The 16727-nt window shown below is 44.0% G+C and overlaps 1 protein-coding gene across 2 annotated transcripts in view; it reads left to right on the top strand.

The window, feature by feature from the left end:
- The first annotated feature begins 6135 nt into the window (after positions 1 to 6135).
- The window catches only part of LOC136443274 (histone-lysine N-methyltransferase MECOM-like), a 60045-nt gene continuing 49453 nt past the window's right edge, over positions 6136 to 16727 (top strand). For both annotated transcript variants that reach the window (XM_066440446.1, XM_066440445.1), the window contains exon 1: positions 6136 to 6266. In XM_066440446.1, coding sequence (XP_066296543.1) covers positions 6161 to 6266 — 106 coding nt within the window. In that variant the 5' untranslated portion in view covers positions 6136 to 6160. The remainder of the gene's footprint in view (positions 6267 to 16727) is intronic.

Below are 16727 nucleotides of genomic sequence, written 5' to 3'. Positions count from 1 at the left end.
TTAAGTTGCGCAGTGAAGAGGTTATCGTCAACATTAAACCACTTCGAAAATTAGATGCATTTACATAGCCTCTACCAGGCCCCGCGGGTGGCTGGAAAAATAGTAGAAATTGGCCAAATATAGAGTAAATAGTATGCTAAAGGAGTCGGCTACGGAGAGAGGGTCCAATATAGCTGTAACTTCTATAGCGGACTAACTTCTCTGGCATGTTATCCGCATATTTGGCCAATTTCTACGATTTTTCCAGCGACCTGTGGAGCCTGGTAGAGGCTAGCATTCACACAATAACAGCAAAACGTTACAATTTCTTCCTACATCTGCTTGGAGATTTGACTAACTCATTTCTAAACATCATATCAGTGTTGCTTGTAGTTGTTCAGGATGTGGTACTTATTGGGAAACCATATGATCCTTTCCTGTTTTTTCTCTAAGCTAAAGGCTTGGGCATATGCCAATAGTTTAATCTCCGATACCCAGATGACGAAACATGTGGCGTCATTATTTGCGTAGATGTGTGGATTTTCTTCAAAATCGGTCACAGTGAGCAGATGTCACCAGCATTATATTTTTTACTGTTGACGCTGGAGATTTTGGCATAAGACCGTATTGCCGGCTGAAAAGATTTGTTGCTTGTTGAATCAAAATCCACTCATGTAAACATTCGTGTTGTTCACCATATTTAATCTATGGTTTATATGCTGCTGATCAAGTGAATGAATGAAGACTTTTATTGTACACATATGCCCACTGGGTTAAGTACATGTCACAACAAAAGAATAGTATACAGATACATCTATACATTGTCAAATTGCTATAAGAATGATAAACTACTCGACCTCTTCGTAATGGTAAAAATGTAAGAGTAGATATGGTTCATAATCAACGGTTTGCTTAAGCTCATTGAAAATAAAAACTTAAAAGCTGACGTTGAATACTTTCACTTTTCAGAAAGGATATAGAAGGATTCTGATCAAAATAAAAGAAAGTGAGATAACTCCAATTCAAGTCGTAGACTACAGGCGGCTAAGCATACCCGGTTACCAATTCATATTGTATTCATCGTTTTGAATTTCACGCATGTGGAGTAAAAGCAAAATAAGCGTTAGGATGCATTATTTATACTGTTAATGAGGAAGTTATCATCAGTTATCTTCCTACAGGTGGCAAAATACACGTTTGCTGCATATCTCCTTTAACCTGGTAGTAGTCTTGCTTTCATTTTGTTATCTCTTGTCCGAAATTTAACGAAATCGATTCATGCATTATATGCATTCAATTTTGTTTCTTCGCCCTTTCCGGAAATATCTGGCCCCGCAAAAAAACTTTGAAGTAAATTTCACATACCATAGGCTTTTGGTAGAAGACATAACGGTGTACATCTCACACTCATAGCACTAGTACCTTAAAAAGTTGCCAAAAGGTAAGCACAAGTACGTATACTGTAAGAAATATACTGTTTCACAGTTTTAAAAATGTACCTTTCGGCTCATCAAGGACGAATTGGACTTATGTACATGGTTATGTCGAAATCAATGAAACACGGTGGTATATATGATATATATAATAAAGTCACAATGGATGAAACTAAACTTCACAGTAAGCTACACAGACAAAACAGGTGAACATATTGGTCCTACTGCTCAAAGGATCAAAATATGGATGTACTTGTAGGTAATCTGTAGCGCACTTCGGGTGCCTTAGTACAGCAGGTTGGTACTACACTACTTCGGTATAAGTCATCTTCTTAAATGTCAAATCTCCCGCTGTGCAGCCGTTCTCCTAGGTAGTAAATATGTACGTTAATAGATCATCACATCGTCATATAACCGTAAATCTGGATTTATTTCGAAACACGTCATGTCTTTTAAAGCCTTATCCACTCCCATCATGCACGTGCAATGGAACGTACTGCGAGTGCGCGAAAGCTGCGAACCATTAATGGTTTAATGGCGGGAATATCTCCCACCTGCAGCCCCGAACCGCCCCTATCTCTCCCCTATATACCCCGATCTACAAATCCGCGGAGTAATACCGCCAGCTTGGGGGAGAGGAATGGAGAGTTTGATGCACTAATCGGTGCAAACCTAAGGGGGTAGGAAGGCTGATAGGTGGGGTATAGGGGGTACCTTGCCAGAATTGTACTATTTTCAACTGCAATAATAATCGCCGTCGCGTTGTTCTTAATTGGAGGATTTAAACATTTTGATTCAACGAATGTACTGTTTAATGGCATTTCTATTTCTAGTACACAATGTATGTGGTCTTTCTCTTTGGTCTTTGTTGGTCTGTTTATGTTTATTGAGATGGTTATTTTGTCAATTATATTGCTGACTCAAAACAAATAAAGTTTAAGTCAAGACGTTTTTGTAAGTAAATCTACCCTTTTTTCCCCCAAGTCGTCTTGTTCTGAGACGTCAAGTTAAATCAATAAAAGCTTCTTTATGTATTCTGAGGCGTGGAAGTTCAGTTTCAAATGAGTTAAACTTTTTCACTTTGCTCAAACTGTCCCTTTTCCCTGGTCAAATGCATTCATTATTTCAAAATACGGCAGATTCAAGATGATTCATAAGTCTCAAACATTAGGCTTGTTAGGGTGTTTCGGTAAATGAGCGAAACGCCTGCGTAAGCGGGACCAATGTAGAACCGTCACCATTACCCGAGGAGCCTCCTGCGAGACTACCCTACCCAAAACATGAAAAAGGCAGACTATTTCGGCTTTTCTCTGCCTTTATTTCTGGGTTCCGCAAATTAGTGGTCCTTTCCAAAGGCTGAATATTGAGACTAGTAATTTCTGAATCCGCATAGAATTCTGATTTGGGGAACAGATGTTGACTGAGAACATTCCCTACAATGAAAACGTGGTTTGAGAATTTTTCTAATTTATCTGTACCTTTCTGAAATGTGACAAACTGTAAATATATCATTTTTCATTGCCCATGACGTCCTGGAATTCAGACATACTAACTTTGCAATGCTCCTCCTAGTTGTGATCGGGCCTGCAAAATACACACTTACTAGCTCCTGGTGCAAGAGAAAAGAACTGGTGTCGCCTTGTTGTTTTGTAACAGAAGACGCTTTTGAGACGCTTTACATCCGCTAAAAACGAGAAAAGATTATGCAGGCATGCGGCAAAGGTTAGTTAATTATTACAGCGGTCACAGTCACGCGCGCTCGCACACACCATGTCAGCATATGTTTTCTGTTCTCTGATAACGAAAAATGTGACCAAGCACGGTGGAAGACGTCAAGAGGGCGATTCATCTCGACTTGCTAATTATCGCGAGAATCGTCTCGGGACGGCGCGTGAACTTGAGAGGGCGCCCTCGCTTCTGCCCTAGACCAACAGACTGTAGAGTCCTGCTTCCGGGCTCCTTATCCACTTTCATATCCCTGCACAGATACAGACCAGCAGCCCGTTCAAAATCGCACCATGTCCTCCACTAATTGCCCCTTGGGCGAGCACGGGTTCTCTTCATACACCCGCCCGTGGTGATTGTTTGAGCGCTTCGGTTGTCAGACGGGCCCGTCATCGTTGGGGAGAGATAACACGCGAGACATGTCAAGCCGTCTTTAATCTCACACACCCCTTCATTAATGGAAGGCTGGCGAGGATAACTTAAATAATATTTGTCTAGCACTCAGTTCAACCGGGGGATCTGCTTTTTATTGCGAGCCAGCAAACGTCGTGAGTGACTGAAAGGGGATAAAGAGACCAGGTGATTCGTTGCTGTTGAGATGGCATCAAGTACACAGGCAGGGCGAGGCCCCGGCATGTGTATGTGTATCAGGACGTGTACGTGTGCTCACCTCTGTGAATTGTTAAAGATGTTTTATCAAAGAGACGATGACGGAAAAGTTGTGGGCCTGTGCAAACGCCTAGCAGGGCGTACAGAGTTGTCACGTACATGTCGCAAGTGTAGCAAGTAAAAGTGGTCGGCATCGGTCCTTATGATCTATCCCGTTAGGGTCTTTTGAACTCTAAAGGAATTCTTGTACACGGGTGAGAGCAGAGAGGGGGTGAGAAAGCACAGATTTTTTCTTTACCCCTTCCCCCTTCAACGAGCTTTGTTCCTGTACTTGTTCCCCCCAAATGAATAGAAGACAGACGGATGTTACGGATGCGCTGCTAGCTGCAGCAAACGCCGCGACTATTCCGGTCCTGTTGACACAGGGTCCTATTCATTAGGTCGGCATGACGCAGACCATGTTTGTCATTCACGGCCAGATCAGCCGCGCTGAAAGGTTCAAAGGCAAGTGCGGATCTCGAGTGAAAACGGTCCCGGGCGGTCACGACTGGGTTCTTCCGCTAGGCTCCTCGGTCGGGGCCTTTTGTTTGCCCAGACGTCGGCGCGGCGAGCGTCATCTTCGACGAAAAATGGCGAGGCACAAAAAGGGACGGAGCGAAGGTTGTCCGCACGGGGGGAGAGAGAGGTTGGCCGTCGTCACTACACCGGCAATCCGATCAAGAAGGAGTTGAGCTGGGGTCACAGACCGGATTGATCAAGTTCCATCAGAAATGGATAAGGCACAGAAATCAATTAAAAACCGTGAGAGGCGCCAGTGACCTATGAAATTCCAAACAAACTGGGTGTATTATAATAGTAGCATCTCGCTGTTTTTCTTGAGGGTCCGGTTACAACGGCAGGTGGAGAGAAGGCGAGAGGACAAGAGACTTGGAACGGTTTCTGTGATAACAGATCTGCTTTTTGTGCGGCGAGAGTGATTTCTGTCTGTACCTTTGTGTTTGTAGAGGCTATTTCATCCGCATGCGGTTGTATTTATAGGGGCTTGGCTGAGAGGTTAGCCCTGGTGTCTGCACCGCGTTTGTTGGCACAATATGGGATTTTTCACAACTACCTAGTGTGATCATTGCCGGCATGATAACACGGCACTTGCCATAAATAACGCACCGCCTCTCCGGCAATATCAAATAATTAATATCCACGCTGCGCACACATAAATAAGTCAGCCGACCCCAATAAAAAATCTGGAGTGTAAAAAAGAGAGAGTATAGGAAGCGAGCAGTGCGTCTGTGCGGTAATACATGGCATGAGATGGTCATCTGCCCTCATCGCCCGGTCCGCATATGGCAAGTGCAAAGAGGTCGGGAATGAGCGATAGCGGGGCCCGAACCATCCTTCCGTGGCAGCCTTATCGACACATTATGACACCCGTGTCCTTGCTCCCAATCCTTCATCATACGGCTCGTGTCTGCCCGAGCTCTGGCCAGGTCCCCCGCAAGTAACCAGAACGGCGCACGGGAAGGAAAGGAGAGCACCAACAAATTTTTCACCGGCGATCCTTGTGCTGTGGTTACAATTCTTTCACCCCGCATTGTTAAGATGCTAACCTTATACTGACGCCACAGAAAGTGACGCACGTGCATGCGGAATTCTGTATAAATACATTGTATATCCAAAGCAAGACTTTAATAAAAAAAAGTTCGCCGACTATTTCATGTAGAAGTTGAACTTGTAGTTTTATTCCGCAGGGGTTATAGTACAGTAGCGTTAAGTGCGCGTATTTTGATAGAAGAACAAATAGAGACGAGAGAGATACTGATCTTTCGCGGTAAAGTAGCCCCTCTTAGACCGCTGGCTCAGAGCCTTGCCACTTTCTTCGATCGCGCACATCGTCCGTAAGTAATTGGACTGGAAATAGGAATTGAAATATTGGAGCAGTTTAATGAGGAGCTATTGGGCGGTGGAAGAAACCTGCGCACAAAAGAGATGACTGATTGATGGGATAGTGATCATTAAGAGCGGTGTTAATTTAATTGCTTTCGCGCAGGAGAACAAATTATCCCACCCCGGTTCAGTTCACACACACTGTTTACTTCTTATGCTTTCTGATCGACATGTGCTTAGGGACAAAACTAGGGGATGAGTCACAATCGATGACTAATTATGACTGTCTACCATACAGACAAAGAACACCAGCACAAAGAGAGTGGTAAAGTTTCGTTAGACTCTATCAACAAGGCGCGACATACGATTTTGTACCCTCGCCTGTCTGATTCTCTCCTAAGCTGTGCCGGAATATGCCTTGATTTATAATTAACCGAGAATCGGGGACCCAAGACAGTGACTGATGACGTTTAGATGCGCAAGCAAACAAACATAAAATCGGTAAAGTTCAGTTCGCGCATGTCCAACTGCACATGCGCACAGGTGTCACCGGCCATGTTGACAAGACAAGTGTTTTTGTTCCATGTGAAAAACCGCAAGCGATGCGTTCGAAGGGGAAGGCACGAAAACTCGCAAAAAGTAAGTACGACCCGCTTTCTCCTGGTGTTGTTGGGGCTGGTTTGGAGGGGCAGGGTGTTGGCATGGCCGTGAGGAAGTTGTGGCGGCGTCCCGTGTCCGATCGGCGCTGGCGGGGCCGCGGACAGTCGGTCCGGAGATAACGGTCCGTGCGAGCGGGGTAGTCGGACGTGACCGTGAGCCGCCTCGTGCACGTCCCTCCACACATACATGTTGCTTCTCACGTCCCCGCCCGACTTGTTCCTCGTCTGTCGGAGCCTCTACGCCCTTCTACCGCCCTCCCCTCCCGTTAAACCCCATGTTGGGACCACTTCTGGTGACTTGTGAAAGTTGTGTGTACAGCCAACAGACCCCAGACGTACCGACTCCCGTCTGTTGATGAAATTGAAATTATCATGTGAAAGGAATAGATGTATGTTTCCTGGTGGTCCCCCAGTTTCCGCTCGAGTTTTCCTGTCGATTTCATCAGCACAAGTTGGGCTTCCTTGCACCAAGTTTTACTTGCCAGTGTTCTGAGCTCCAGCGCAGGATGATTTTATGCTAGAAAGAGCGGGAAATTTGGTCTGCGATCGAAAGTTTAGGAGTTAAGGGTTGATAGCGCGGCGGGGCCGGCTAGCGGTCCTCTGGCGCGTTGTGGTTCGCCACCATTGTGTAACCTGATCGTATTTTGTGTCGTCTTGTGCAAGTTTTCATTTTGATTACAAGTACACAAAAGCTGCTTAAAAGAGTTAGACCGTAAAGCAACATGTCTAAAAATGGGTCTTCAAAAGTGGGGTTGTAACCCGGAGATAGGTAATCATGTTTCCCAGGGGACGGGCTAACGGGGAGCGTCCCTAAAAGTAAGGGCCTTGCCGGGTCCACGCGGCCAGCGGACGCGAGACACAAGTCCGTATCTAGTCCGTACGCCTTGCCTACAAAAGCGCTATTGTATACCCTGGCGGGAGGATTTAGCCCCGAATAGTACATCCTTTTCTCTGTAGGCCAACTAGTATTCCTGCCCGACCACACGAAGCTTTAGCAAGTTATCTGGCAAAGTATCGTATGATACCAGTGTCAACACGAAAAGTGAAACTGTTTAGAAAGTGTTTGTGTGCCTGTGTGTAGAAAATAAAAGTGTAGGGAGTTTCATAAAGCCCTGCTGGCGTTTCAGCCCAGGTAAGATTAATCACGGGATGAAGGGCAGTTGTAATTTGCCCTGGGAAAGTCCTGTCTCTACCTTTATTAAATGGAATTATTGATTTAAATCTTGCGCTGCTTTGAGTGTCTGCTGTCTTCGATATAGATTTTTTTGTCTCCGAATTTCACCCCAGCCAGCAGTTTAAAACAGAGCAGCTTGTGAGTTTCAGTCCAGCACACATCCCTCAAAATTGTCTCCCATTACCCGCAGGAAAATAACTTCTGAATCGGATAATTTGCAGTTTTATTTTACTGATTTTCGGATACAGTTTGTCGCAACCATCTGCCGAGACAGACAGGTTGTATCGGGAAACGGCCGGCGGATTTATTCCAAAGCACGGTCGCCGTCTGTACGCTGTCCACACGCCAGGTGGGATTCCTTAATACCGAGGCGAAAAAATTCAATATGCCTTTATCGATGGTTTGTTTTTGAAGCATCATGGCTATAAGTCATTTTACAGTGCGTGACCAGGGAGATCCAGCGTGACAGACCCGTCCAAGCACAGGTGGATGTACCAATCCCACCTTTAGTTTCACCTCTCATAGGAGGGCTTGTACGACCATATGCCACCCATCCCAAATCACACTGCACAACATTGCAGCACAACTTTCTGTCAAGTCCAGGCACGAGACTAACAAAACTATTCAAAATATCTTTACAGTCGTCCAGGAAGTTGTTTCGTTCTTATGTTATATTTTTTTGTTGATCTATGGTGGGTGTGGAAATTTTAGGGTGAGATAATTCTGGCTGGACCGGAGATGAAAGTGTCACTTCACAAGTTTTAAGTACCAGGGTCATATATGTTATACTGTGTCAACACGAAACACCAACATAGCATAAGGAAGCCGTGTGTCTAAAACTTACACAGGCAAGCCAGCCATTTATTTTTGTGACAGTACTTACACATACTTATTATCTATTTTCCTTCTTTGTGATTACAACAAAATTGATTCATGGATACAGGAAAACAACAATGTTTTTGGTACAGTGTTTCTCTGTTGTTTTTTCATGTCGTGAATATCAGCATATTTTTCAAAGATCTTGTCCTGTTGCCTTGTTTGTACATAAATATCACTGTAGTAAGATTCCTACATGCATTTTGCTGTGAAGTAATGTTAAAAGGTTTAAAGTTAAAACAATGAGGTAACCGAAAAAATTATTCTTGTCTTTGTAGACTGGTGATCATGATATTTTACTCAGTTTCTGTCAAGTTCTGTTCTTGGGTATAAACAAACAAGTACTAGGTTCATGAAAACAAGGCGGGCGAGTACTTAGAGAAAAACTTGGATAAAATCAATGAACAAATTTGCTTAAGAGTTAGACCAAATGACTAAACCAGGAAAAATGTCAGAAGGTACCCACAATTTAAGAAGTGCTCATACAGGATAACTTTATAAGTATGAATCTTTTTTACTTACTAACAAATATCATGCCAGGAAGAAACCAGAAGACTTTGAGTCTTAACATGAGCAGGATTTGGTTCGAGTCAGTTGCAGAATGGTCTTTAGAATGGTCGGTTTTGAATAATTCCTGACATGTTTCTTGTGTTTTCAAAACACATTATTCCAGGGCAGCCACGCCCCACAAAGCCCCACAAAGCCCCACATAAACCATAGAGCACAGGGGGAGGGCTGGTCTTTGTTTACGCTTGTAATTGCTTATTTGTTTTTGTTTGTTTACTAGGGGATTAGAGCGTGATTAGACCCTGTTTGCAAACTTTGCTTTCACACCTTGCTTGAGTGGACCCCAAAAAACTCAAAAGCTGCCCTTTTTTTCTCTTTTTAGGGGAAGTCAATTGGGTAGTAAATTGGGTTTTGGGATGAAAGTAGCCAAGTTTCGAGCCGGTCACACCATTTTTGGCAGGTCCGTCTGCTGGGACAACTTTTGTCCAAATTACATTTTGTTAGGGGCAGGGATATTGATTCACAACTCCTAGTTGGATGATATTGGCTGCACTGTGCAGAAGAATTACCAGTCTGTATTATCAACAGAAAGGCAGAGTGGGTAGTGTAGGCAATGGTCATATTCTACTGTCTTTATTTCTAGTGGTTTAATTTCCAAGCACTAGCAGCTTGCTTTTGAGGTCTGTGTTCTTTGGTAGTGATGTTCCATTTGTCTGAGCATTTTTAGGTTTATTAGTTTTAGAAGAAAAAAAATCTTAGATTAATACCTTATTGTCATTATTGTAGCAATGTATCTATTTTCTCAACCAAAAAAGAAGCATCGTTATTGGTAATTCTTGTATCTGAATGTAGTTGCCTTGCTATTTCTTGTGTCATGTAGAAAAGGAAAATTGTCGCAGAAAAAGTGATTGTCTTTTTTCACCCATTCCGTGGAAAAGGAAAATAGTAGAAGTTTCTCTTCCGTTCTGTGTTCTCTCAGTATTATTTAAGTGTTAGTGTTTAAAGTCTATTCCAATATGTTATATATTTATTTGTATTCTTTGTGAATGAAATATGTGTCAGTCATAAGAACAGACTAGATGATTTTGAGTGGGTCTTCCAGTTGATTTCAACAATTCTATTGGAAAATATTTTTCTGTAAAAAGATGGTTTGAATACTTTATATGTCATCGATCTTTGTGTATTATATAGTTTGCTTGAAATTTTCTTATGAGTTGAGGATGTGTATTGAGACAGTCTTTTTTTGTCTGAGCCTGTGACAATAAATAAATGCAGGCGGTGTCACTGGTATATGCTGATTTGAATGTAAGGCAAATGTTCTTCGACTATGATCGGAGGGAACGGGCTGGTAGATAGGTTTGTATCCACCTTGGTCTGAATTATTAAACCGCTCTACTTGAAATCAATTACCTGCTCCGCTGCGAAGCAAAACTCCCGACACCATAGGTGCCGAAGTCCCTTTGAAGTTTCTGTGAGTTCCCAGCTAAATTAAATGTTGTATTCATTTGACACGCTCGGCCCGAGCGTTCCTCATATTTTCATCGTTCACTGTCATAAGGAGTGAATAAAAAACGTCAATTTTGCGAAACCATATTGCGGCGTGGCAATTTATCTCGTGTGCAGGGAGTCAATAGGGAGCGCAAAACTGTCTTGACAGGCCCCATTCAGGCGATATCGTGCCCCGTCCGCGGACAGATGCTCTTTCCTTTGTGCCGACGCCTCGTCCTGATCAGTTGTAATCCCCGCCTGTGATCTGCTACGCTTTCCCCGCGCTTCTCATCTATTGTCGGAGTGAAACATTCTCCCCCTACACGACGCGGAATGTCGGAACTGTGCCCTGATTTGCATTTCACAGGAAAGATTCTGAAGCCAGACGACAATTTGGAATTCCAATAAGACCGGGTGATGCACATGCATGCCTTGTCTGGCCGGCGTTGAAAGCAGATTTTCCACATTTTCAGAGTCCCATCCACTTTAAGGGATTGCATTAACACTTGTTATTCCTGCTCACAATGGCCACAAAGGTGCGATGACATCGCTTGTGTCCCCTCCTGCCTGGCGAGGGAGGCGTGGTAGGGAGCACAACTTGCATACAGAAAACAACCACAGTGCCACATGTGGTAACAGGGTGCTTTATGGCTGGGGCAGATGGTAGGAAAGGGCCTGGTCCAACGTGGTCATTGTCTGAAAATCACAGGCTTGCCCTATCAGTCCTTAGGCATCTGCAGCTCATACTGTGTTGCTGGAATGAGCTGTGGGCTATTTCCACCGACAAATTAGTGCGTTATCTGAAGTCTGATGGCTTTTTATTTTTCATGGCGTTGTTCTCTCCTGCCTATTGCTTCCATCGCAAGCTTCCGCCTCCCATTTCCGTAATCCAACTGAGGCGTTAATGATATCAGTGTCAGGTCGGTACAATGAGCACTTCTGTTCATGTACGAACACTGTAATGCCCTATTAGTTGCCATGCTGGGCAGTTTCTACTACTTCCTGTAAACTTTTTTGAAGCTTGTTTCCAAAATCGAAATGAAACATGAATTGGCCACCAGGAGAAATGTTGTTTTGCATTATATGCGTAAAGTCAGAACTTAACATAGTTTGTAAAAAATGATATTGTCTTTGAAGATGAGATCCGTCAAAAGTTAGCATTAAGTTCCAATAAAGAAAGTAGGATTTTCCCAACAGTTTTTTAGATCACGAAAATTCGTAAGAATTTTGTCTCAGTTGACAGTTTTTTTTTCAGATATACCAGTTTGAATGTTTCCTATAAATTTCTAAATTTTTTTAGAAAAGATTTTGTTTTGACTGTTGGTGAATATTTCGTCAGCTATTTTGCCAGATTGTACTTGTGTCCTGACAACTGTTAATCGGCAGACGACAGACGATGAAGCCAGACATCACATATGGCCCAACTGTCCCTGCACAGACTGTTTCACCTTTTAAAAGTGAATTTCTTTTTGCCAATTACAGTCAAACCTGCCCAAGGCGACCACCCGGCGGACCGAGCAAAAACGGTCGCGATGGACAGGTGGTCGCCATGAAGAGGATTCCACTCACATGTTTCCAGGTCGAGATTTTCAAATACAGTACGTAAATCGATGGAATATTATGTGAATTTAGACAGCATCAGCCCCACCAGGTTCAATTTCTCATTGACAGAAAGAGGCTACAAAAATTACATTTTCCGTTATCGTTGTAATAATTGTACACCGCTACATCGTGTACACATTTTCGTAATAATTTTGACTACAAAACAATGGTTGCCTCGATGATCTCGCAGCACCATCCCGCATTCACACGTTACATTAAATAGTATACACACGCACGCGCATCATCGAAGTTTTAAGGCCTTAGACAAATCCCTAGAAAACACCTGCTGGCCCCAGCCTTTTTTTGGGCGCCGACCGCTGGATAAAAGGGTCAGAAAGTTTTCGACCTGACAACTAAAGATGAAACGGAACGGTGATTTCGTCGCGCCGCGCCGCCAAGCTCTGTGCGACCGCATCAAAAGGTAAATCAGTGTAGCAGAACGCCCAGCGTCCAATAAAGGTTTGTGAGATTCATGGAAATAAAAGGAAAAAAAGAATATTAATTTTCGTCAATAACTAGAGTATTCGTAAATGTTCATACACAAAAGCATCGTGTTTTAGAAAGATCAGCGGTACGCCACTATGATCCGGGCCATGCCAAATCCAAGATGGCGTCGGGACCGAGGAACAACATTTCTCGCCCGATGTTTTGCCCGCCGCCAAGTCATTTTTCGGCGGAATTTAGTAAGATACAGACACATTTTTGTTGAAAATACAAGATATACATAGTAATTTCTGTGAAATCTGACTTTTTGACGCCATGCACTACGTATTCGTTTTGAAAATTGAGTTTAAACTGAACTGAGTTTGCGGTAAACTATAAGATTACGATAGGCACAACAACATCACAAACATTTGTCTTTACAGTGTTTATAAAGACAAATAGGGGGAACGTTTTATTAAAACACTTCATGGAGCTATAACATTACTATTCCATATATTTTTGTCCTTATTTTTTCCTTCAAAGTCTTGAAAACATTTCCGTGAAATCCGACAGCAAAATGATCCGATGTCACCACAAGCTTGAAAATTAGGCGGCCGCCATGGGCAGGGATTGTGCTCTGTGCGGTCCCAATTCGTGGCGGTCGCGGTCGCGTTGTGCAGGTGGTCGCCTTGGGCAGGTAGCTTAATGCTTGTGCCTATGGGGAAAATTTTCGGGACCGAGAAAAAGCGGTCGCCATGGCCAGGTGGTCGCGGTGAAAAGGTGGTCGCCTAGGCAGGTTTGACTGTATGTGTCTAATGGGGATCTGGGATGCCTTCCCTGGCAAAGAAAAGGGGCTTGGCAGTTTAAATGTGGGGTGTCCTGTGGGACCATTTTGTGGTGGTAATGGTGGTTGGGATGCTACAGAACATGTGTTGGGCCACTCCCACTACAGCACACTGGGCAGATGTGGAGTTGTGGAGAAAGGTGAGAAGGGCGATGTGATCTCAGGGTCAGGTGGATCCTCTGTTCTCCCCCCAGGATCACCCCAGGGGCAGGGGCAGGACAGGTCCTTATCTGGGCTTCATCTCCGCCCATCTCCCCATATGTACACTGCTCCACATCCGGAACTAAATTATTCCTCTCCCTGGCTTTCACTTCTGTCTTTGGCTGGGGATAATTTACATGCACACTTTATGTGTTACCATTAAATGCCAGCTCCATTTCCTGGTGTGCCCATGTATTGCTCAGGTAAGGCTCGGGAATCCCCGACGGACCATCAATCATGTGAATTAATTAAGGTATATCCAGGCAATTTAGAAATTTGCAGTTGGGATTGAGATGAAAGAAGAGACAGTGACCATTCATCATTTGCCTTGTCCATAGATAACACATATATCACGACTCGCCCCGTGCAGATATTGACTTTCCAATAAACACTGTCTTTTGCTGGAAATATTGGCGTACAAAAGGCGTACGGTGGCAGAGTGGATCGTCGTGCATGCGGCGGCCCATCCTTCACTTTCTCGCCTGGTGCGGCTCGCCATTGTTTCTGGCGGAGGGAACAGACGGGGATGTAATGGGAGGATGATGAGAGAGTAACAAGTTTCAGCTGAGTAAACTTATCTCTCTGTGTCTTCCTCTGCAACTGTCAGAAAAGCAGTGCAGTAAGACGACACCACGCCAGGAGGTGAAGAGTCCTAGGTGGAGATGGCCGCACGACATCCAAACCCTTTGTCCAAATAACACCCTTAACAACTACGTCCGCGGATGCCTTTTTTCTCTCTTGTCATCAATCATTTCTGCGGACTTTTAATCAAAGGCACAGGCCTTGCGATTCGAATAACAAAACTTCTTTTATCACTGCTGACGGGCGAAGCACCATGTCTTTGTGCCCGGCTTTGTTATGGTAACAATATCTGCCTCACACCGGACACATGTTGGACGGATTCTCGCTGCAATCTTTTGTTCCTACAACAGCTTATCCCACTTTTATTATCAACGCAGGTTATTAGTGGGCTGAATGGGGAAAAAGGACCCTTGCCGTCGTCCTGGGAACACATCAATTATATCAACCCTTGTTCCTTGCCTTCGTAAACTTGTAGCCCGACTTGGCAGTTCCATCGCTACCGAGGGCACTGTCTGAAAATTGGTGGCTATTTGAGAGCTCCTGGCTTGCCCCCTTGGTTAGAGTCAATCTTTTCTAAAGCCTAATATCTGCCAAGCGATCTCATTATCTATTCAAGGACAGAGTGCATTCTGCCATCTATCAGGGCACCACAGAAACGTGGATTATTTGATCATTAGTCTCCGCAAGTAGAACAAAAGTGGTGTCAGGTCCTGGCCGTCACGTACCCATGGTGTTGTCATCTCTCAAAGCCCCAGCCATTCTGGATCAGCTACACCTGCCCGCTATTTGTGAGCCCTCTATTCTTACTGAGGCCACTTGAAAGTGGCTTTACAGTGCTTTTATCTGCGGAACAAAACCCAGCTTTTTAGTTTGTTAGTTTGGCAGCCATTACCATTAAAAAGGGACATGTCTATTTTTGGTGTGTGTTATCATGTCATTTGCAAACATCCGTTGTCGCCAAGGTGTTCTGAGTCAACTTAGTGCTCGTGTAACAAAAGAGTAATCCCGGACACCAAGAACTTGACCGGTTCTGCACCGCGGAGTAAAAACCATGCGTCAGTGCCCAGACAAGATCCTTTTCTTTCAAGATGCGTCACAAAGGAGTGAAGTGGATCCCAAGTATAACCACTTGGCCGTCGGCAAAGAAATCTGCCTCTCAAGGACAGGCACTGTCAGTTCCCTGACATTCAGCTGTTTAAATATCACCAACAAACAGTGACGGGGCAAGGACGGGAGATAATAGCTTCCAACGAGCGAGGATACCTAACCCCTGCACCAAAAAAATAGCTTCCAACGAGCGAGGATACCTAACCCCTGCACCAACCAACCGTCCAACCTGAACCAAGGACTTTCTCTCAACCGCTCTTCAAGCGTGTAGGAAACAAAGTTATCTGTGACTCCAAAGGCTGGCAGGATTTGTTGTGGTCCTAAACACTTTTAGTCCTAATCTCCTCGGAATGTGAATAGAGTTAGAGATAATAGGCCTTGTCTGTAAATGCTACTACAGGTTTATTCCCAACAAGTATATGAAACAATGACAAAAAAAGCCAAGTTTGTCGAGTTAATAGGGCGAGGAAAAGTATGATTCCCTTTTGACGTGCTTGTGTCGCCGAGCAGAAAAAGTTCCCATGATAGTAAACTTTTTCATTGTGTACTCTCCGGTCAGGTGGGCGCTTAACAGTCTATGTAATGATGTCACCGCCCTTCCCATCAAAGGCACCTTGGACCCTCTCCCCAACAGACACCACTTGGGTCAATAAAGGTAATCACACTGTTTGTTTTAGTACACAAAGGCCCCAAAGCTGTTATGAAAGGCCTTGAGTGATATGTATTGTGTCTGCTGTCAATGACAGCGCAGAGATGAAGCTATGTTAAAAACGCTGCGGCCGATCTGCCCGGCTGAAGGTGAGGCAGTCGTCCTGATAATATCCTGTTTGCAACAGCCAAAGTCCGCAATGCATCACCATTTATCACGCATCAGCGCGCTGCCGTGGGTTCAAGAATTCGAGGCCGACCGTCCGTCCCACTCATGTCACTAGCGAGAGATCTTCACACATACTTGTTCCCAGACTCCCCCATGTATATCATTTTCTCTGGATATGGATAACTTACATTCCACACAGACAAGGACTCAGGAAGTTTGGAACAGTAGAAAACGACCCAGACTAGGCCAGGCTAGCAGATCACACTGCCAAGTTCAGAGGGTTTTGATGGAAGAGAGTCTCACACTGTTTGCTAAATGGGTGTAGCTTCAACGTGGGCGATTAAAGATATATACCTGTGGCAAATGTTGGCTTAATGGGTTGGGAAATTTGAAACTAGTTCTAGCTTGATGTCACTTGGATGAATTTGTGTCCTTACATATTAGAGTCAAAGCAAACTGAGTGGCATGCTGAGTTTTTGGCATTCAAACATCTCAAACAAGTCTTGTCCTACTTTGTTTAATTCAACATTTACCATGAGACATATTTATGACTTGTGGAGCTATAAAGTTTGTAATCTGTACACATCCTCCTTGCACTTTGGCCTTTAATTGAGGATAATAATAAAGATTTAGTATCAAAATAATTTTACTTTTTTTAGATATCTTTTAAGTGCTTGCAAGATGTGTTCAAAATTTTGCAACTCAGAATTTTGAGCAAATAGATGATATGTTTACAGGGGGGTCTCTTGTAAATGTCATGGAAAAGTGATATGCTCTGTTTGATATCAATATTCTAAGACGATCTGCCAGTGAAGATCTG

The sequence above is a fragment of the Branchiostoma lanceolatum genome, chromosome 10 (assembly GCF_035083965.1).
Source record: "Branchiostoma lanceolatum isolate klBraLanc5 chromosome 10, klBraLanc5.hap2, whole genome shotgun sequence".
Taxonomy (NCBI): Eukaryota; Metazoa; Chordata; class Leptocardii; order Amphioxiformes; family Branchiostomatidae; genus Branchiostoma; species Branchiostoma lanceolatum.
The sequence above is the reverse complement of the archived record's forward strand: the minus strand, read 5'-3'. Positions and strand labels throughout refer to the sequence as shown.